The 24,104-nt window shown below is 35.5% G+C and overlaps 2 protein-coding genes across 2 annotated transcripts; both read right to left on the minus strand.

Annotated features, from left to right (window-relative positions):
• Window positions 1–1,963: 1,963 nt before the first annotated feature.
• On the minus strand, window positions 1,964–4,118 carry LOC127120315 (pentatricopeptide repeat-containing protein At2g22410, mitochondrial). Its single transcript, XM_051050730.1, has one exon. The coding sequence runs from the start codon at window positions 3,940–3,942 to the stop codon at window positions 2,071–2,073; it is 1,872 nt and encodes a 623-aa protein (XP_050906687.1). The 5' UTR covers window positions 3,943–4,118; the 3' UTR covers window positions 1,964–2,070.
• A 9,877-nt stretch (window positions 4,119–13,995) lies between these two features.
• On the minus strand, window positions 13,996–16,871 carry LOC127120316 (CASP-like protein ARALYDRAFT_485429). Its single transcript, XM_051050731.1, has 3 exons — window positions 16,393–16,871; window positions 14,370–14,502; window positions 13,996–14,277 (listed from the first exon to the last, which is right to left on the minus strand). The coding sequence occupies exons 1-3, from the start codon at window positions 16,539–16,541 to the stop codon at window positions 14,083–14,085; spliced, it is 477 nt and encodes a 158-aa protein (XP_050906688.1). The 5' UTR covers window positions 16,542–16,871; the 3' UTR covers window positions 13,996–14,082.
• Window positions 16,872–24,104: the final 7,233 nt, after the last annotated feature.

Here is a 24,104-nt window from a genome sequence, read left to right on the forward strand (position 1 = left end):
ACTATCGAAGTAAAGTGGATGTTCAAGTTGAAGGATAATTCTGATGGGTCGATTACAAGACATGAGGCAAGACTAGAACCCCGATGATTTATTTAGAGAGCAGGATTCAACTATTCTAAAGTATTTGCACCAGTAGCAAGATTGAAGACTGTCAGATTGGTGGTAGCCTTGACATGCAAGCAAGGATGGTTGACATTTCAATTGGATTTGAAATCATCATTTTTCAACGGTCCCTTAGATGAAGTCGTGTATGTCACACAACCTTCTGGATTTGTGATGCAAGAGGAAGTAAGGAAAGTCTACAAGCTGCATAAAGCCCTCTATGGTCTCAAACAGGCACCTAGGACATGGAACAAAAAGATTGACTCATACTTAGATGAATTGAGATTCATCGAGTGCAGGTCCGAGTATATAGCAGGATCATGTGGTGGCATTATCATCATGTGAGATTGAGTATATAGCAGGATCATATGCTACTTGTCAAACAATCTATATCAGATTGGTGATGGATGAGATGGAGGTCAAAGTGAAGAAACATCTGATGTTGCAGATCGACAACAAATCATCCATTAATCTTGCAAAGAATCTAGATCTGTGTGGAAGGAGTAAGCACATTGAAGCTAGATTTTACTTTCTAAGGGAGAAGGTAAATCAAGGTGAACTTGAAGTGAGACATTGCTCGAGTGAAGCATAGTTGACTAACATTTTCACCAAAGGATTGAAGATCGATAAATTCCTGACTTTAAGAAAAAAATTAGGAATAGTTTAGATCGGTTGTGATTAACTTGTATTTGATAACTTGAATTATAAAAAGGGTATATTATGATATATAACTCAAGTTATTAGTTAGTTAGTTACTTAGCATATAAGTTACTTGAAGTGAAAGTGACTTACTTATATATCATCACATTAGTGTAATTCAGTTTTAACGATTCTTATTCAATACAATTATTTTTCATTCTCTCGATATATATCTCTGATCCCTTCTCCAACCAAAGTGTTTATGCACTAACAGGTTTAAATGCAAATGCTAAATGTTAAAATGCTTCAAACTTTTTCATTGCCCTAACAAATTATAAAATGCCCAACAAGAGATCAAATGACCTATGTATTTTATTATTTGCATGTAACATATTTCATTTTATTTTTTTAGCTTTAAGAACTAATTAATTGTTTTGTAAATTCGAGATATCAAACTACTTGATCCATATAATTGTTTTTTTTTAGTTACAGTAACTAATGTAATGGTGGACTGATAATTATGCTGTGCCGTCCAGTTGACCATAATGTGTCCTATATTTTGAGTGGTCAAGACTTGGGTGCAAACCTTGCTGGCAAAATGTGTTAAGCATGAAGGAAGAAGTTTCATGCCTATTGACGTGCTCAACTTTATGATCAATATCGATTCGATGAGAAACAAAAATCTTATGATAATGTCACACAACATGAAAATCTAATAGTTTGACATAACAAAAATGTTTTAAGTCTACATACATAACATGTTATCATGTTCATGTGTTATTGCCGGTTGGTAGAGTTTGATTTTTGCTTTACTACCATTCGTGTGCTTCCTAGTCCTATTAATTTAGCCAACAAAATGCAGTATTATTATGTACTACTCAATTATTGTGGAGTTCCCTTTCACATGAAGCATGAATATTTTGGGCTTTGAATTTTCTTTATATATAATTGATTGAATGTTGGAGGCTTAAAGCATGGATACACGCTGATTGAAATAATCATTAGTTTGTTGAGTAAATTATACAAAAATGGCATACACAATGCCTTGAATGTAGGGGCCTTTAGCTCCTTCATAAGAAAGTTCTATTTGATATGACACTATAATATTCTTGTACAATTCATTGAATGTGTTTTTTAAAAGGACAATCCAATGAGTGTGATCAAGTTAGCTAAGTAATGTTAAACTTTAGTGAAGGACTTATAATTGAAGACTTGGAAAAACTTTGAAGTAAAAATGATAATACTATTTTATGAATCCATGCTTTTCCATCCATCAAACTTGTGCTGAATTAATTATAAGAGTGGCATATTTCCTTTACATCCATATCTTTAAATGGATTCCCTACATGTCTTTTCAATAAAGCTAATTGCCCTGCACTTTTTTATCCCATTTTCATCCAATATTTTCCTAATTTTCTTCATGTCATCCCATCTTTGAGATTCTGAATACATGTTTGACAGAAGCACGTAAAGCCCGGAATCGTATCGTCCTAACTCCAACAACTGCTTCATGATTTGCTTACCAACTGCTAGATTCCCATAGGTTCTACAAGCACCAAGTAAAGCACTCCAAACAACAACATCTGGTTTAATAGGCATCTTTTGTATCAACGAAATTGCTTCTCCTAAGAATCCACGTCGCCCTAAAAGATCAACCATGCATGCGTAATGTTCTACATCAGGATAGATCCCGAAAGTCGAAGTCATCGTGTCAAAGTAATGTTTTCCCATGTCCACAAGACCACTGTGACTACAAGCAGAAAGCAACCCTGTAAAGGTAATCTCATCGGGAAAAACTCCACTTGCCCACATCTTCTCAAACATCTCGATGGCTTCTTTTCCAAAACCGTGCAGAGCAAGTGCCCCGATAATAACGTTCCACGACACCACATTCTTCTCAGGCATCCCAAAGAAGATGTCCATGGCAGTCTGAAGAGCGCCACATTTTGCATACATGTCAATTATTGCGTTGCAAAGCGTCACACTCAGTGTAACGTTATTATCATAAATGTAATTGTGGGCTTCTTGTCCTAATGCTAGATCACCCATGTGACTGCAGCATGAAAGAATGGCAACAAGGGTAGCATCATTAGGCAACACACCTGAACCACACATCCTGTAGAAAAATTTAAAGGCTTCGGCGTAAAGTCCTTCTTGAACATGACACCAAATTATCGAATTCCAAGAAACCACATTTTTCACAGGCACCTGGTTAAAAAATTTCAAAGCACAATCAATAAGCCCATGATTGGCATATGCATTAATCATACATGTCCAAGAAACTACATCCTTATCAAGCATTTGATCGAATACACTTTCAGAGTATTTCAAACGTCCACACTTGGCATACATATCTACAAGTGCATTGGTGACAACCGAATCAATTTTAATTCCGGTAACAATGATATAGTGATGCACAAATCTTCCCAAATCCAAATTACCATGTTTTGATGAAACAGAAAGCAAGCCAACCAAGGTGAACACATCAGGCTCCAACCCAACCTGTTGCATTTCACGAAACAACAAAACGACTTCTTTGGACCAACCCATTTTAGAATACCCAGCAATCATCGAATTCCATGAAACCAATGTCCTTTCAGAAATATCATCAAACACTTTCCTTGCACTCAGTATCAAATCACAAGCAACATAAACAGTCAAGATTGAATTTTGAACACAGACATGAGACCCCATTCCAAGCTTAATAGACTGAGCATGAACACAAACACCAACCCAATAACACGATTTAGCAGAACAAGCTTTGAGAACGAAAGGGATAGTGAACTGGTTTGGTAAAACACCAGCACTCACCATTCGACGATAGAGCAACAGAGACATAGCAGGATCATTAGAATTAGAATAACCCTTTATCAAATGGTTAAACATGAATTTATTGGGTTGAGGAATTTGATCAAACAGGTGGTGTGCGTAAGGGAGATCTCCAAATTGAACACTAGAGGAGACTAGTTTGCCTAATGTGAGAACTTGGGTGGCGAGTCCATGGAGAATGATTTGTGCATGGATAAGTTTGAGTTGTTTTAGGGAGAAACATTGGTCTATGAGACAGTGAAGGGTTTGATGAGTAGGGCACTTCAACTCTTGTGAAATGGTTCTGCTTATTTGTGTTTGTGTGTGTATGGAGGCAACGCAAACAACGCTGGAAACAGCTCTTGCAGGCTTTAGTTTCAAAACGGAGTACATCAAAAAACACCTCGATTTTATTGTGCTATAGTATAATTTTATGTTGTTAACTATATAACTACTAATTAGTTATTACATGATAATGAAATGTTCAAGAACTTTAGGGCAGGATGAACATAGTTAATGCTTTCACTTCAAAAGGATTTCCTATAAATATTTTAGTTCTAAAGTGAGAGTTCCATAATGAATGTAACTCGTATAAACTTCAGATTTTCGTATCATTAGTCTAAGTAATTATTTTCGTTAAATTTTCTACAATAAAACTTTATCTATTACTTACATGGCAAGAACTATTGCCTTTTTAAAATCTAACATAATTTTTTTTAAGTATTTTTAAATTTTATTAATGCATTTATTTTCATTTTTAATATATTTTACATTTTATACATTTACTTTTATTTATAATATATTTCACATTTCATATTTAGAACAAACTCTATCTAACTCTTTAATGACATTTGCAGACGCCACATTATTTTTCTTTCTTCTTCTTTTCCAAACGGAGTATAATAAATCTACAATTGTATTATATTTGGCGTCGAAAGACGCGATTAAGAGGTGTTGAGGGCGGTCGACAAATGCATGGCAGGGCTAGATCTCTATTTTCGGCACTGGTACGATTTTGCATGGCGGAGAAAGTGATTATCGGATCTAGAAAAAATTATCCTCCTTTTCTTTTTCTGATTCGTTTCTTTTCAGATTTGTGATGTTGTCATTTCTTAAGTTGTGATTTGATGCGGTGGTAATGAAACTTTGAGGTTATAGGGTGTTGGTCGGATAATGGTGTCACTTTTTATTCTCTATTTTTTCTTTTTGTTTTTTTGTTGTTGAGTTGTTGTTGTTTATAGATTGTGTTTGGTGTTGTTGTGTATGGATTTAGAGGGGAAAGGTTTTTGGGTTGAGGAAGAAGGAAAGAGTGATTTCAGTGAAGATTGAAGGTTTAAGTTTGATGGTGGTTGCGAGGGAGAAGAGAGATTTGAAGGTGGTGGTGGCCGAAGGGATTTGAGGATGGTGGTGGTCTAACAGTGGAAGAAAGATTTTGCTTTTTTTTTCTTCTTCTACGTGGAAGTAAGATGAATCACAATTTTTTATTCTGAGAGTTTAGGAAGAAGAATGATAAATTCTGGATTTATTATGGATTTATTGTGGTTCTTGATTGGTTGAAGACAATAAATAATTTTGATGGATGAAGAAATTGTTAAAGAAATATTATGGATTGAAGATGATGTGACCAAATCAAATTTTAAAAAAATATTATGGGTGGGAGATGATGATAAATTGAGGAGTAATGGTAAAATTCAATTAGGTAATATATTCTGATTGGGAAGTAATTCAATTGTGGAAGATATTTTGATACAAAAATAATGTAAAATCTCATAATTTATGTAAAAGATTATCATAATAAAAAAATGATAAAAAATCTCATGATTTTGGTGAGTTATTATTTTGAAAATTTCCTAATTGTCATGAAAGCTTGGCAACCATTAACGTTTTTTCATAAAAATTAACCGAAGGGACCAACAATTTTAAAGGACCAGAGTGTAACGCTTTTTAGTTAAGGGTTTAAAACGAAACATTAAATTATGTTAGGAGTCTGAGTGACCAATTATGCGTTTAATTTATTTTTAAAAAATAATTTAAATATTACTACATAATATTAAAGTTATCATTAATCTTATAAATTTATTAGAAATATTTTTATCTCTTATTCTAAATTCCCACTTTATGTTTCTAAAAAGCCTTCTTTGAAACATTCTTTTAATTAAATAATTAAAGATTGAACCACAAATAATTTTATTATATAAATTAATTAAAAAAATTGCTTCGGCAACTCACATGGCCCAAGACAAAAGGTTCATATACAAAGCAAAAAAAAGTGAGTGTGAGGAACATGCGTTACTCCATTCTCACCGAAAGGAGACAACACTGTCCCCTGAAAAATCATCCACCGTCCAGATCAATCAGATGATTGTGTATGCAACAAGTTGCACTACTTGTAGACGGTGTTGGTTGCTCTTATTATATAAGAGATAAATTGTATCATTCTCAGATATTCAAATCTATTTTCACTCTCACATTACATCTCATTTTTTCTCACTGACTTGGGCGCTGAAGTATTAATCTTATAGGCCAACCCCTCTCCACCACACTAGAAACTCAAGTTCACCACAGTAAAGCATTACTCTATGTTTCACTGATCATTTTTAGTTATGAACCGAGCAGTGGTGTCGTTTGTGGAAATAGACATCTGATTCCTACGAATCTCCACGTCTAGATTTCTTCTGATCCATAAATCCATATCTCCTTATCTAAAGGTTCAAATCTCTGTTTCTTGATCTTCCTTCTTGAAGTTTCAACATCTTCCTTCGACATATTCATCATCAAATATAACAAGTATGATGGCATTCAAAACCACTCGATCTGTCGTTCAACAGCAAGCTGGCGCTGAAGTTGTTAGAACTTTGCCTCGTCTTCCTCATCCTTAGGTATAAGACATCCAATTCCGATGGTATCTCCTTCTAACCCTATGCAACAAGATCCTGCTTCACCGACAGTTAGTCAAAGAGCATTATAGGCTCTCCTATTTTTCAAATCTACATAATAAATTCACCAATACGAACGATTACATCGACCTCCAACACTGCTTATTATACTTAAACATGAAATGCTTTCTAGCCTTATGCTGTTAGAGGTTAATCTTGAAATACAAGGAGTCACTAACTTACTAAAGAACGTTTATAACCTAGCGCACCAAAAAATTTCACAATTCTTAGTAAAGAGACTATTCAAATTTGAAGAAAGCCTACAGTTGTGAGTGCATTATCCTCTTAGAAATATTTTGAATGATGTTAAAACTAGAGCACTTAGTACTTGTGTATATTGGATATTATTCTCTATACCTAGATGTGCATTTTCATCTTAGGACACTTAAAATCAGGTTAGAAATAATTTTACAAGCCAAAATTATATTTTTTATATGAAAAACAAGGTTATGGGTCGACTCCTACACTCTTGGGGGTCGACACATACTAAAGGCCTTTTAAAATCAAAGTTTATGCCTTCTATGTGTCGAGACATAACATCTGGGAGTCAATACATACTGAAAAGGCCTTTTAAAATCAAAGTACATGCCTTAAATGTGTCGACACATAACATATATGGGTCCAATTTAGGATTGTTGTAATCAAATTGGGTTGAAAATTCTTTGGGGTTTTTATTGATAAAGCCAGTAAGCGTTTTCCCATCAAGATCAAATGTGATTTGGGGGGATTTGTACAAGATTTCGCAACGAGGATTCAGCTAAGTGGAAGCTTTGAAGAAAGGAATTTTTGTCAAAGAAGTAGAGGTAACTGGGGGATCAAATTGGATGTCTTAGGTCACTTGATCTTTCTTAAGATCAAGGGAAGATAAGAAGATAAAATCAATATCAAACATAGGGTTTAGGGGTTTGGATTGCTATTTTTTCTCTTGTATACAACTCTTGCAAAGGTTAATTCAATATATCAATTATATTTAGAGTTGGAGGTAGACGTACCCATAGTGAGGACAATTGGGGAACTGCTTAAACAAATCCTTGTATTCTCTCTCTCTCTCTATCTATCTATCTATCTATCTCTCTCTCTCTCTCTCTCTCTCTCTCTCTCTCTATAATTTGATAATACATTTAGTGTATAATTTGACAAATTGATAATTATGTTTATGTTGAAGTATTTCAAATTGTTTTGTAAAGATAATTGCAATATAAACAATTGCAATTGGTTTTTCATATCATCAACATAAAGGAAATCAACTTGATGTTTATTGCACACCAGGTGTTTGATATATTGTCTTAGTTAATTTTTGTTTCCTATTTCATTAGAAATTTATTACAAAGTGTTATTTGTTCAAACGTTTATTTAGAAAATATATTGATTTGTTTCTCATCATTGTTTTACGTTTTGTTATGGTTTATACGTATATCAGATTCTTCCAATAACAATTCGGGATAAACGAGTGTCAATCCGGAATTTCTTTCGCTTTCCATAGTAAATAATTTTTTAATCGAATAAAATTTTATTTGTGATCTATTCATCCCCCTTATAGATCGTTGCCCTCGACTAACAACAATATGTGACACTAAGGAATAACACTGCACGAGAAGCGACATCCCAGGGAAATAAAGTTGTTGTACTTGAATCGATCTCCATTAAGACAACAACACCACAGGGAAAGCCTCAAGGTCGTTATCCTGAGATAGGTATTGAAGACATAGAACTCCTTCACCTAAACCTAAAGGAATGAGCGATATCCACACACACCCATAAGGTTTTTCGTCCTCATCATTCACCAGCGTTGCATCCTTGAATGAGGGAAATGTACGACGAAGACACTCCAGTTCTAGAGCAGAAAAAGATATGTTTCTCATTCTTATCCTCAATATTAGGATTCTGAGGTCATTGGAGAAGCCTTTAAAGCTACAGAGCTATGAAGGAACTGGAGATCAAGATGAGCACTTTAAACATGTTGACAAGCGGTTGGAGTATTATCACATCTAAGTGGTAGTAAAGTGAAAGCTCTTTGCACTAACCCTAATTGGAGGTGTGATGACATGGTTTAAGACCCTCCCAGATGTGAGCATAGACTCATTGAAGAACCTCATGATGTTTTCACTACCTAATTCATCACCCAAAAGCGACAATCCACGACAATGAACAAACTCAACAAGGTCACCCAACGAAATAAGGAAAGCTTGCACAAGAATATTTATCGCTTTACTAAAGTCGCATTAGCAGTGGGGGGCACAAATGATGGGTTAAAGTGCAGGATATTTAAGAAGGGATTGAGGCCATAATGCATGTTTTTGGAAAAGTTAAGGCTCGAGGCAGCTTGTAGTTTGAGCATTTTGTTGAATATGGCACAATCATATATAAATAATAAAGAAGAGCTTTTGGTCGAAGAAGGAGACAAAGGTCGAGGAGAAAAGAACACGAAGCATAACCAGACACCATATAGAGATGGAGGTTGTTGAAGAGAAGATGTGGAATGTGTACCCCAATCCAAGTTTAACTCTTACACTCTTATGAACACTTCATTGGAGAAAATCTTGAAAGGATTTATGAACATTGAGTTCAAGGAATCCAAGATAAGGAATCTCTACTTGGTCAAAGAATTATTCATGAGAGATAATTCTAAATGCTACCATTTCCACAAGAGTTACAACCACGACACAAATGATTGTATCCATATGAAGGATGTGATAGAAGATTTAATTGATAAAGGACAACTTATTGAGTACACTCAAGATTGAGGTCAAGACAATAAGAGAGAGCATAAGAGCCGAGAACACTCCCCAAAGAAGAAAAACTCTTTTCGTAGATAAAAATCCCCAAGCAGGCTATGAAAGTTATCGTTGAAACCAAAGGGAGGAAATATATTGGTAGTGAAAAGAGGAAGATCGAAAAGGGAAGCTTCAATACATCACATCCATCACTGATGGTGATCCAAAAGGACGATGAAGCTTAAAATCATTGAGCTGATGGCCATAAAGAAAAAAAGGAACGCTTCAATCAGTGAACTAGAGAGACTTATCATTGGATTCCTTGATAATGAAAAAATAAGAGGAACTCCAAATGATATCTTTCCTCCGGTGATAGTGACTACCATTTCCAATTTTGACGTTTCTCTAGTCCTAATTGATGGTGGAAGCTCCTGTAATATCATGTACTCTAAACTCTTTGAGATGTTGGGGCTGAACAAGGAGAAGTTGTGACCTTATGAAGGATCTGACATGTGGGCCTTCAACGACACAGTAACCCATCCCTTGGGATACATTGAGTTGATGGTCATTTTGAGGGGAGGAAGAGACACCAAGAGGGTCGACTGGAAGTTTTTTGGAGATGCCATGAAAAATCGTCTATAATTCTATATCAGGAAGACCTTTCACTACAACCTTAGACACATTGGCTTCCCCAGTCCATCTCAAGTTGAAATACCACAACATCCAAGATAAACCGGTGACAATAAGAGTCGACTTATATAGGGTGAAAATGATATATAAGGCTATGTAGAAAGATAAAAAGGAGGAGAAAGGCAAATTTATGGAGATCAATATCACCTGTCTCTTCAAGTAATTAAGGTACACAACAATCAAGCCCTCAATAGGTAAAGCAAACCATTCAGGTCGGACAAGTGCATGCAAAGAATCTAGATGAAAGTCTATACCAGCTACCACGCCCCTTACCAATTCCCCCAGCGACTAATGAGAATCGCCCATGCCACTTGATTAAATTTAACTTTCTACATTTGTAAAGCACAAATATCATCACAATGAATGATGTTATTTTACCATAAAATAGGTAAAAAATAATGGTAAGTAACCAAAACTGCAATACACAATGCAAAGTTATTAAAGATACAACAACGTTGGGTAAAAGCACATCAGAGAATTTTTTTTGGGGAGATCTACCAAGGAGATAAGCCTTGTGAGATAAAATTATTCCACCTACTGTAGAACATTTTAAAAAGAGTCACACGCAATAGAGTAACTTTCCTCCGATGTTTTCACACATTCCTTGGATAACGAGATTCTTAAGACGCATTTCACAAAGGTCATCTTTAACCTTCTCCCAACCTTTTTATGGCTCCTTCAAAGGTGCCTCAAGATTTTCCATCCTTTTTTGAGAAGGATCTAATGTCTTGTTCGCTTTAGCAAGAATGTCCTCTGTTGTAGATAGAGATGCTTATGCAGAAACTAGGGCCTCACTCTTTTGCATCACTTCCTACACAAGAAGCTTCACCTTCTCAACCAATGTGTCGTGGTACTCGAAAGGCTCCACAACGACCTCTATATCAAAAACAATGGTAGGCATCCCTTGAAGATATTTTAGATATTGATCTTGCTCGATGGGAAGTGCATTAACTCATTCTTAGATAACTTCATTATCCATTTTAAGACGATCAAATAAGAAGATTTCTCCTTGTATGGAAGCACTAAAGGACAAGATGACTGGTGCTTGATGAGTGTAATAAGCCACACTTGGTAACTCCTCATCAAGAGCTTTTTCAAATCTGTTTGAGAAGTAGGAGTAATCTTCTTCAAAAATGTAAAATCGAAACTCCCTAACCATTATCGGATTGGGGCGGTCCAGCACTGTATGAGGAAACCCGATTAGAACCGACACACAATTCTCTGCAGAGCTTGACCTTCTTATATCCCATACTAGAAGTCGATGACATTTAGTGAGTAGCCTTTCCACTTGAGTATCTTCGATCCATGGAGAACACGAAGCATCCTCTACCATTTTCCGCTCAAATTAGGTGTGCCCCGGGCAACCAAGGTAGTAGGGACCCTCACGGAAAAAAAACCTTCTAGTGGTCAGAATATCGGTAACGACAGCTAGAAGATGGCTAGCCCGATGAGCCCGCCTCATTTGCTACATTATTTTATCAAATTGAATCTTATTTGGAAAAACAAGAATATAGAGGTTAAAGAGGAACAATATTTGTAAAAATAAGATTTCCAAGTTTGCTCACCAAAAATGACCTTCATGGTCTCCTTCGAACTAGGTTCCACTAGTAGACATGACTCTATGCCGCTTTAACTGTTTCTTTGACATTGCGTTAGGAGGGGTAATACTCCTAAAATAACCTAGAGCCTATAAACATACATTAACTACCTTTTAAGAAAGATGTCTTCTTGAGTCAAACTGTCCATAATGTTAATATAACACCTTGATTCTGCCAAGAAGTGGCTTTACCACCAAAACTTGGAGAATATATCTGAACATCGGTGAGGTAACCTAGAGTTTTGGGAGCATATTTCAACATTATAATTTTAATGGAGATGGGTGACCAGGAAAAGCTGATCCTTGAAATGCTTTACACTATCTGAATAAACATCAAACATCTAGAGGTAATGCTGGATAGATATCAAGCCGTATGCTTTTGATGAAGAAGTCGAATTACGCTAAGCTTTGAAAAACTACAAGAAAAGCACATGTGTTGGAACACTCCCTTTGTATTCACACTAGTATTGAAAGACTTCAACGTAAGCCCAATTCACCATGTGCAACTGTGAATGAACGATTAACAGGTGATTAAGGACACCGACTTCAAATTTGTTGAAAAGGAGCATATGCCTATTAAGGAAAATAAACACTCTGACGAGGGATGACACACCCATCGTAGTTGCTACAAACCCTTTTATCTTCCTCGAGAATAAGCATTCCCCAATCATACGGGGCCCCCACCTCGACGAAAGCTCGATCCAAACCTTCCTCAGAGGCGATGTCAAATGTTTCATGGTCCATCCACACCGAAGAATTGTCCCTATTTGCCTTGCGAAGCATAGTAGGTGAAATTTCCATTTTTGAAGATTAATATCAACACAGAAGAGATAAGTGTGAAAAAAAGAACTCTAACCAAACGTACCAATTATAGAAGTTTGAATATCAGAGAAATCATAAACCAACTTTCCAATAACCCTAATAGGTAAGAAAGCGAAAGCAAGAAGAAAAATGAGGTTTTTACCTTGAAAGAACAGTGCTGGTCACCTATGCGCATCAAATGCCACCAAACAACATATTGCAAATGAACCTAATCTGAAAATCAATGAAGATTAGTCCACAAGAAAGAGAGAAATTGGCGATATGAAGAAGAAATACTTTCTTAGTTCACAAATGGAAAAGGAGGGAAAATGATGGTTCATGAACCCTTTTTATGTGAGTCTCAACCATAACAGACCGTACAATCCACTACATTGCGAAGTACGAGACACATTACCAACAACGAAGATTTCATCGAAGATTGTTCTAAGTACTCGAGTACCCTATGGAAGAGGAAATGTCATTACTCACTAGCATAGGAACACGTGTCAAATACTCCACGCAAAATGTTACTTATCACAAGAAAGGAATTTAATGTGTTTGTTCTCAATGATAGTGACGTCCCATTAAGACTTGTCATCCTTTCAGGCCGGTCAGGGAGTCTAGGGCGTATATGGTAAATTCTCGTTCTGCAAAACAGGGATGAGAGCTTGGGAGAAACTTTTTTTGGTCGGTCATAAAGCCCAAGACGAAAGGTCAATAGGCAAAGCAAAGGAAGCAAGCGTGAGGAACAAGTGTTCTCCCATTCTCACCCAAAGTAGACAACGTTGCCCCCTGAGGCATCATCCACCGTCCAGATCAATTGGACGGTTGTTCGCGCTACACGTCGCACTCCTCGCGTACGATTTTAACCGTTCACACTATATAAGGGAGAAAATGTATCATTCTCAAGTATTGAAATTTATTATCACTCTCACATTACTTTTCATTTTCTCTCATTGACTTTGTCATTAGAGTTTTAATCTTACATGTGAGGCTTTCTCTACCATGCCGAAAACTCTAAGCCTGCCACGACAAAACATTCCTCCATCATTTCACCAATTATGTATGTCTACAATATTAAAGCTTATATTGATACAAAAACTCAAACTAAAATAAATTGAGTTTGCAGAAATGTCTTGCATTGAATTTGCGACTGAATTTGTGTAAGTTTAAGTGAACTTTTATAAAAGTTTAAATAAATTCAATTTGTGAAGGGAACTATGTTCAATTTTAAATTTTACGTACTTAATTATTATATAATATAAGAATATTTAATAGTTGAATTTGGTAAACTTCAGTGACGAGTAAGGAGAGTTACTCATGCAGGAACTTAGTCATGTTTTGCTATATTATGGTGTTGAGTGTTGACAACAATTTTATGTCTTAATGACATTTCAATATTTATTACAAATAAAATGCAAGACTTTGTGTGTGAAAGAAAATGATACCCTAAGAAAGACATGTACTGCTACATTATTTAAGTTATGCATTTGCATATTGGTATTGATTCAATAGTTTAAATAACATGTAGGATAAGTGTCAGCTAGTTTTACTAGATATATTCTAAGAAAAACTCTATTTTATTGTGTCGGTTCATACTAGTAACTGTATTAAAATATATATAACAATTATGATTTCATCATAGCACTTGATTGATATTAATTGACTATTGTCACCAAAATTCTATTCACAAAGAACACCAAAAATATATTCTCAAGAGGAAATGACTTTGTCATTTGCACCCTTTTCATTAATGTACATGTATGATGTATCAACAATAAGCAAGATAATGTTTTTACAGAGAAGGTAAAATCCAAAAATTAAAAAGACATGAAGCTAATGAAAGAAACCAAGACAAAAATGCCATAGCAGCAGACAATTGATATCTACCACATAACTTTGTAGGGCAATGTGATCTACCAGCTTCATGCAGAAGATCTGTCACACTTGCTGCAGAACATGCTGCAGCTAATGAAAGATATGACATAACCTGGAATATAGAAATCACACAATTCATTAGTAACTATATGCAACAATAAGGCCTAACTAACTTGGTCTTTCTAATAATAAAAGTATAGGTACCATGTCTCCGAAAACGATTATCATTATGAGCCTCCGTTGAATCGGCAAACATTGTACGAAGACAGAGTAAGCATCTACCAAGAATAATGTTATGCTCCAGGGAATTGCCAAACCCATTACTGTTACCAAGAACCTGTTGAATAGCATGCATAAAGAAATACAATTAAGTTATAATTCACAAGCCTAAGTCTTTTTTAAACTATGAATTTTCTGTATTGACACACAATTCTCAGACTTGTGCTCTCTTATGACATCCAAATATCATGTCAGAATAAGATTCTTCTAGCTATGCAGAAAACTTGAAATCCATTCCTTTGCCATCATACCAACAACTCCACTTTGAGAATGAAGTGAAAAATCTAAATTAAACACGGTGGCACCGTGATTTTGTTGAAACGTGAAAGTGTATCTTTTGCAAAATCACATGATTTTGTCAAACTTGCCGCAAATCCAAACAAGTCGGATCTGTATTAGTCATAGTTATTGAAAGGCTAAACATGGCTCAAGAAAAAATCTTTGTTCTGTGTTTTTTTTGCTTAATCCTACTATTGTTCCAAAATGTCCCCCAACTTTCTAGAGCTTTTATGCAAGCAATTCAGACGGTGTTTGAATTAACCACTTCATTGAATGTTGACTCAATAAACACTTACAATACAGTAGATAAATTAGAGTTTGACATAAGTCATTTTGGGCGGTCCATGGTCCAATCGATAGGCTCTGATACCATATTAAAGTTTGACCTAACTCATTTCTATAAAATCGGCTTGTAAGGTGAGGGGTGTCACTCTATATAAACTCTTTCAAAGTATCTCTAACCAATATGGGACTTGAGATTTTCCCAATAATTTCTTCCTTAGAAGAGAAAATGAGAGCAAAACTCTACACTGTCAAAACTTTCAGTATAAATAGAGCAAGCAAATACTTGTAAACACAAATAAGGTGAAAAAAAGTCATAAATTATTTTTATAGGTTAACACTGAAATACTTGTACAAAGTTCATGTCATAAAAGACTCAAGAACACTAGCAGAGTGATAATTAGCAGCACTCATTTTCTGATTGAATGAAAAAAAAAAACTGAATTGAATACAAGATACACCAAGTGCATACTTAGATTGTCAGCGAGTTTGGTGAAATCACATTGACACTAATTTTGTTGAAACTTTGAACTGTAGCTTTTGCAAAACACAATTCTAACAAACTCAATGATAGTCTAAACATATACTAAGCTAGCTTACATAAAGAAGAAGAACCCAAATAAGTGACAAACATAAAATTAACATGATCTAACAATTCAATATTAGGGGCATAACTGTCTTTAAAGGTGTGTAATGTAGACTACAACACATGATACGGAAGTTGACAATGTTAAATCCTAGTTAGATAGGATTTGATGACTAACTTACATAGGGTATCTCGGCCTTCAGTTAAACCGTAATTAGATAGGATTTGATGACTAACTTACATAGGGTATCCCGGCCTTCAGTTAAACCGTAATTAGATAGGATTTGATGACTAACTTACATAGGGTATCCCGGCCCGTAATTAGATAGGATTTGATGACTAACTTACATAGGGTATCCTGGCCTTCAGTTAAACCGTAATTAGATAGGATTTGATGACTAACACACAGGGCATGGCCTCCAAAAACTTAGGCGGCTCGGTCCTGACCGTGGGAAGTGTATACCCTAGGCAAGGAGAGAGACTCTTGATTATGTGGCCCCCAATGAAAATTGAATAAAACCTATAACATAACCATCACGGATTTATAGCTATAAACAAATTGGGCCACCACCCCTAACTCTAGCTCCACACTCCGATTCCCACATACTTGTACAAGTCCTAGATTGGTCTGATTTATGGTACAACATTAAACTAGCACAATCATATAGTAGTATGCAAAATCAAATGTATTGAAAAATCATGAAAGATGAAATTGAAAACCATCGATTAATCATGGTAGCAAGTAAAACAAATAAAATGAATAGAATCGAGAAAAGGAAAAGGGAGCATAGAATAGCGTACGAGAAAGAAGTGAAGGAGTAGAAACCAACGTCCAAGCACATGAAGCAAAGAGAAGCCGATGAAAAAACGGTTTGACCCAAACGAAGAGATAAGCTAGCGCTGGTGCCAAACGCTCCCGGAAGTTCCTCCATCATAGCGTAGTATAGCATAGGATATTCCTTTTTTATCCTTTTAAAATCATGTCAAACATGACCAGTTTTGTTCTAGTAAAGTACATGGATCAAAATGAAGGAGTGAGTGGTGAGAAGAAATAATATGGGGAAAATGGGAATAAAAAAAAAGGAAGGAATAGAGGAGGATATAAAGAAAGAATGGAAAGTGAAAGGTGAATGGGAAAGTGGATGATGGAAATATAAATGTGATAGAGACAATGAATATATTTAATTGTTGCTTTGAGTTAGAGGGATTGTTCTTCTGGCATACAGAATCTGTTCCGTCGGCGTGATGCCTCCCTACACGGGTTCTATTCAAATTCACGGGCCTTACTCATTCAACCCTAACTCCTCTTCTTTTACAATTACCACCGTAGATTAAAAAAACTATAATTTTTTAAAATTATTTTTATCAACTATTAAACAATTTTTTATTACTGGAGAGAAATTTTTTCACGGAGTTCTTTGTTTTCGTCGTCATCAGATCGAGATATATCTTGTGAGATATTTTTACTAAAGACCAAGAAACCACTGCGGTGAAGAAGAAAGTGGACCTGATTGAAAAGAAACTTACGAAAGTCTCTCTTAAAGGAGGAAATAGATTGTTGTCAAAGGTCGTGATGGACGAGAAACTTTTTCAGAAACTGTGCAATCCTTGAAAGGAGACGCTAGTCATAAAACTCATTGGGAAGAATGCATGTTATCATTTGATGAAAGATAGGTCGAAGAAGATGTGGAAACTTACTAGAGGTTTTGAGATCATGAACGTTGATAATAGTTTCTTTATGACCAATTGCAAATTGCTCACAGATAGGGAGAAAATTGTTTCAGAAAGCCCGTGGATGTTGTTTGACCATTATTTGGTAGTGACTCGATGGACTCTAGACTTTGCATCTCCTCTTGCAAAGGTGGAGAAGACTCTGATTTGGATTTGATTTCCATGACTTAACTTATTGTATTATGATGAAAGTTTCCTTCTTGGTTCGGCATCTGTTGTGGTTACTCCTATTAAGGTAGATATTAACAACCTGAATATAGAGAGGGGAAGGTTTGCGAGAATTTGCGCGGAGATTATTCTGACCTTGTCGATTGTAAAAAAGGTCAATGTTAATGGCCATTGGTACAATGTGCAGTATGAAGGTCTTCACATTATTTGTTCCAGTTGTGGTTGTTATGGACATCACACCCGTGATTGCAAGAATACACTGGTTAACCTAACGCAGTCGACCATTCATACGGTGGCGCAACCAAGAGGTCCGCCAGAAAACAATGTTGTCCATGAGCAAAGAATAATGAAACTGCATCCGGAAGTGGGCGACGATAGCGCCAAAATTGTAGCAAAAGAATCTAGAGAAACAAATGTAGTTCATAGTGATTGATTGGTGGTGCGGAGGAAAAAACGCAACAAAAGATTCAGTTATGGTCAAGGGAAATCTTTATCCAATAATGCACTTAAATATTCGAGGAGTTCTAAAATCAAGGGCGTTGATGTTTACTTAAAATGAATAGGCCCTAACATAAAAATTGTTGGACCTAATCAGCTTGATGTAGTTTCAAGAAACAATGATTTCATAAGAGTGGACCCACCCCAGACGCGAGTCAGACGACACAAAGAGGGGACTCATACCCCAAGGCTAAGTCTTCCATTTTTGAACCACATCTTGATATTAATGGACCTTCGCACAAAATTGGGCCAACTTTTAACTCTTGCCCAACATAAAAGGGTATGCCTAACACTACTAAACACACATTCATCGCTTTCATACTAAATTTGGATTTGGAAACCATCACATGATATAATATTATGTATTTTGAATCGATAGGAAGTCAGACAGATGAAAATAACCAGTTCGTTATGGATGAGGGTGTTACTCAATAAGAGAAAGTTGTTCGTGAAGCTCCCATTAAATGGGAGTTGACTACGTAAATTGCCACGTGTCCGAGACTTACTTTGTCACCCTTATCAACTAGACTAGTTTTGCAAGGTTTCAAAGAAGTCATTGTGCTCTCCTGGAATTCTGGGGAGCCTCTAATAATAAGGTTAAAAGGCATATGATAAATGTGGTTAGAAAACACTCTCTAACGTTTTTAATCATTATGGAAACACACATTGGTTTTCACAAGCCCGTCTCCTTATGGGAGAGAACTGGATATGTGTGTGCGTTTTACGTGGATGCGCATGGTCAATCTAGGGTAATTTGGGTGTTAAAGTGGAATGTAGTAACATTATAATTGTCGTGCATGATTTATGGATACAATTACTTTCAATCTATCATTAGAAACTTTCTCTTGGTATGTAACTAGAATTTATGCTAGTCTCGTGTACACTTCTCGTATTGACCTGTGGCTTTACCTAATTGGTTGGAGGAACATTGTTGATGGTCTTTGGATGTTGATCGAAGACTTTAACTACATTATTAGAGTGAACAAAAAGAAGGTAATTTTAATCATTCTAGGGCAGTTGCTTTGTTGAATGTCATTGATAAATATAATTTAGTTGAAGCAGACATGATTGATGGAAATTCATATTGAATAGGCCTTGTGTTGGTAACCAAATGGTCTATCACAAGCTGGATAGGGCCTTGGTTGATGTTGCTTGATGCATGGCCTTTTGTGATACATATGTGGAGGTTTTGTGTAAATTTCATTATGATCACAACCTCATCCTATTTAGGTGTAGCCTTCCCCTCCAAGACCATGGGCCGCGTCCTTTTAGGTTTGAGGCAACTTTGATCACTCACATGGAATAATCTAATATAGTCCAAACTGCTTTGGGGAAGTCTCCATATGGCATTGTAACTTATCTCCAAAATGTGCAACATGATTCTATCCTTTTTAATAAGGAAACATTTGGCAATATCCGCAAACTAAAGCATAACATTGAGAAGATACTCAGGGGTTTGCAATGCTCTTTGGAGAGAATAAATTTAGTAAGACTAGTTTATCTCCGACATGAGCTTCAATAGAAGTATGATGAGATCCTTTCGCAAGAGGAGATTCATTGGTATCAAAAGGCTAGAGATGATTAGATTAAATTAGGAGAATGTTACACCAAAATATTTCATACCAAAAAGGGCTTGAAGTCATATAAGTCTAGGCGAAGCCTCTCAAAAGCATACTAGTAGAGGATGTATGTGAATCTTCCTTGAATAATCAAGATTAACTTTATCTTCTAATTGTCACATCTTACAGTGATGACCATGAGATCATCTTTATATGGGTGGATGCCTTCAACGTCTTTCGCAGAAAAGGCCATCTCAAGTTCTAGAGCTTATAACTCGCCTATATCAGACATGGTGAACGAGCCTTCTATGGTTAGAATCTGGAAAGGATAACTTCTATGGGTGAAATTGGTCTTTCCACCCCCAGCAAATACTCCAGAGACGGTATTGAGAGTATGACGAACAAATCTATCGTTTCCCTTACTTGGTTCTTTCCCTTTCTTGGATCCCGGAGTCCCGGGGGGAACTTGCCCATTATAATTATATCAATTGTACCCTTAAATGTAGTCTCCCTCGACATACTTCTTCAGGTTCCCCTCTTGGATCAGACTCTTTATCTCCTTATTGAGATGATAGTAGTCCTCGGTATGGTTTCCCATAACTTTTTGGAACTTGCACCAACAACTAGGTTAAGGCCCCATAACATCTTCTTTTGGAGCTGGCAATTGATGAATATTATGCATGTGGGGGACTTATATGGAACCTTGTTTTGTAGGTTACTGATATAGGAAGATCCAATGGAGATATACATTTAATGATGACAACTAATTTGGATGATGACAACTAATTTTGATGATGACAACTATAGTCAAGCATAAAATGGTTAAAGATGCAAACCAGAGTATTAGGGTTTGATGGACTTGACTCTCTAATGATGGAAACCAAATGGAATATAACTCAAGCCTTGTATCAAAGTGAACTCAAGCAAGTGTCTACAAGAATGAAGCATCTGACAAGTCTTGAAGTATATGAAAGCCTCACCGTGTTTGAGTGAATATAGATTGTAAAAGCATGAGGGATTTCTCATAAAGTATATGGCTAATCACACACACACGTAAAACAAGTTTTTAAACTTATTTTTCTAAAGAAAACACTTCTAAAAATGCCCTGGGCAAAAAATCTGTGGGAAAGTTTGAACACTTCTAGAACTACCAAAAAGGTTGTGAGCAAGTTTTTGTTGTTGTAAATTGGTTGGCACCTATGTCCAATCGATTGAACAAGTTAAAAAATGTGCCTTAATTGATTAGGACAGTGCTTTAATAAATGGTAATAAATAAATATATTTTTTATACCATTTTTAACATATTAATCGATTAATTTAGGTCTACCAATCGATTGGAGCATGATGTCAATTAATTGACTAATCATTATTGGCCATAAAAAAATTCTTTGTATCAAGGTCCATTCGCACATATTTTCACATCCAAAAACGTGATTTCATTTATCACTTCTAACTTCTCACTCTCTCTCTAAAAATATTTTTCTTTACATTCTCTCACTAAAGTTTATTCTAGCGCTTTCGAGAAAGTCATTTTGTGAGTTAGGAAGGTGTAATTCTAGAAAGGTGGATTTGTAAGTTCACCAAGGAAGTTTTTCTTTACCTTGGTTGAACATTTCATCCATTTAGGGATAATTTGTTTGGGTTTAAAGCTAAACCCGTGAAAATATTTGATTTGGGGATTGTGTGATCAAGTCTCTGATTAGGTTTGAGATCAACCCACTATTAAAATCTCATAGGTTCTTAGTTAACCCGTGATAAAACCAGGTATATGTTAAATCTCATCCCGTGATAAAATTTGTTAGAATAAGATTTGGTTATGCATTTATATCTTGAGTTTTGATGATAACAATGTTGTATTTGTGTGAGAATAATTTTGGTACCCTAATGGTTTATTATTGTGTAGCTTTAACAGCCAATTCTGATTCTGAGTATATGACATGCTACGTCATCAGCTTTTGAATGATGAGTTCCGATTCCGTTTCTGCGCTAGTCATAAGATGTTCAAAGTTGATGCTACAATGATCTTTATATTTTTGTGCTGATTCACTCCTGAGGAGATGCTATGTTACTGTTGCAACATTGTCTCAGTTCATGCTTCTAGACGTGACTCTGATCACTAAGCTTCTAAAGAATGGCAAGTTTATGAAGTTGTGTTACTTAGCTGAAGATTTTAAATATATTAAGCCATACGTTGAGGTTATCAAGGTTTTGACAGTAGATTCTGAAGATTCTGAATATATTGAAGATCTCAAGCCAGACTACTGACGTTGTCAAGGTTCTGAACAAAGATTCTAAAGTTTCTGAATTCAACTTTATGTTTCTTCATTTAATGCTTCATCAACTTTCATTAGAAGCCAATGAACTTGAAGATAAGATCAAATGGACATGTGATCAAATAGTACATAGTACAAATCAAATATCATTTCCACTACCTGATATCGCGGGAAAGGACAAAATTATACACATGTCACTGAATTTGTAGGCGAATGATAGTATGCAATATCAGTCCTTTCACCATCCAACAGTGGACAACTGCTCTATTTAGCTTTCCCATTTTGCCCTTCAACAGTCTCTTTTTTTTATGCTATATAAGTGAGACTTGAAGAAAATGTCGGTGCTACAACAACTTGACAAGTATGTTTCTTTGTGAAAAGCCATTAAATTTTGTACACATTTTTCTTTAAATATTTGTTTATCATTTGTGTAAAATCTGCTTGTATAGAAGCAACTTGCAACACACAAAATATTATTTAAACTATTTATTTGACTCCTTCAAGAGACTAGGGTATAGTCGGATCCTTGAGAAGACAAAGAAGATTATTCTTTGTGATTATTGTAATCAGTTGATTATAGTGGATTAAGTCCTTGTGTATAACGTGAAATCACCTTGGCGGGTGGACTGGAGTAACTTTGAGTTTCAAGTGAACCAGGATAAAAATACTTGTGTTTTTATCTCTTTATTATTATATTTTAAGTGGTGTTTTTGAGTTGGTAAATAACTTTTGTTTTGTAAAACCCAATTCACCCCCCCCCCCCAAATTTTCTTGTGTTTCTCACACCTCCAAAAAGCATGTTCCATTTTGAGACCAACTGAGTGGGAAAATCTCACTGTTTCTTGGTTAGTTCGGTGTTAAAACCAAGTTTTGGTTCGCAAGCTCATCCTGGTATTAAAAGCTCTCCAAGGTTCATAACAAACTTGTGATAAAATCTTTGTTTGAATATTGAAGACTAATTGCTCCAAGTTTCTTGTGGAAAGGAGACTAACTACTTTGATCCATCATTTGGAACGAAAACTCACAGTTTCTCTCCCTATTTTGTTGTTTGGTTGAAAATTAGCCACAAACCTCATTTTCCTTATATAAGGGGGTTCGAGAGATCAACCTACTAAAAACAAGTTTATTAGATACTCATAAGATTAAATCTTGGGGACAAGATTAAGTCATTTTTGACATAACCTGTATAATTCTGGGTGTTCTTCTCTCTTCCCTTAACTATTTATTTTTGTACTTTACCTTCTGCAATTTATGTTTTCACAGCTTAATTTCAAAATGTTTCTAAAATGTTTTCAAACTCTGATTTAGATATGGTACACCCCAAAGTTCTCAAATCCGAGTAATAAGTTATTAGGGTCGAGAGAGAAAATTCGGATGTGTCGGGTACTTGAAAAAGGTAAATATTATTGAGTCGCTACTTATGAGACAATTAGGATCTCGAGTCATATAGTTCTCAGAGACACGTTTCCGAGCAATGTGCACAATCGGTGTAATAACTATAGGATAGTTCCATGGTTGCATGGGAGTTACAAAAATTGATAGAGAGGACGTTATATGATAATGATGATGACGACATATGTTATTAGCATCATTTAATCATGAAACATGAAAGGGAACTTCTTGATGATCTCAGGAGGTGAGATGGGTATTGTCATATCCTAACTTTTACCTTGAGTTTTTTTCATCTGCACCAACATGGCATGATCATTCCATTTGATCATATATTACATCATTCATTTCATTGTATTATTCATAGATCTGGATGGATGAATAATCAAGAGTACTTAGTTTCATATGTGTCTTTGAAAGACATCATTATCACTATGTTTAAGTACTACATCTAAATGGTCCAAGAGTTGATTGCTTACAGTTAGTTCTCTATTCAAGTTCATCTGCATCATTGTCATTCATCAACATATTTCGAAATAAAAGTCAAAGTTTGACTATATTGACTTTTGTTGCTAATTCATTTGCAATTGTTTCAAATTTCATTTGCGTTTTGCATTTTTTATCAAAAGTTAATTGAACTTGCCTCTTTGATATTTCAATTTGTATTTCAAATATTGAATTTACTTTGTTTTAAATCATTTTTAATATAAGAAAAAACAAATAAAACAAATTGCATTTTATTAATTAATTCAAATAATTATTTTTACATACACCATATACAAACCATAGTACCTACACTACTACATACATATACGATATACGTATTGTGTCAATACACCACCAATACAAAAACATAAAGAAGACGAAGAAGAGGACACAATTCTTTGCGAAATTG

This window comes from Lathyrus oleraceus, chromosome 2 (assembly GCF_024323335.1).
Source record: "Lathyrus oleraceus cultivar Zhongwan6 chromosome 2, CAAS_Psat_ZW6_1.0, whole genome shotgun sequence".
Classification (NCBI taxonomy): domain Eukaryota; kingdom Viridiplantae; phylum Streptophyta; class Magnoliopsida; order Fabales; family Fabaceae; genus Lathyrus; species Lathyrus oleraceus.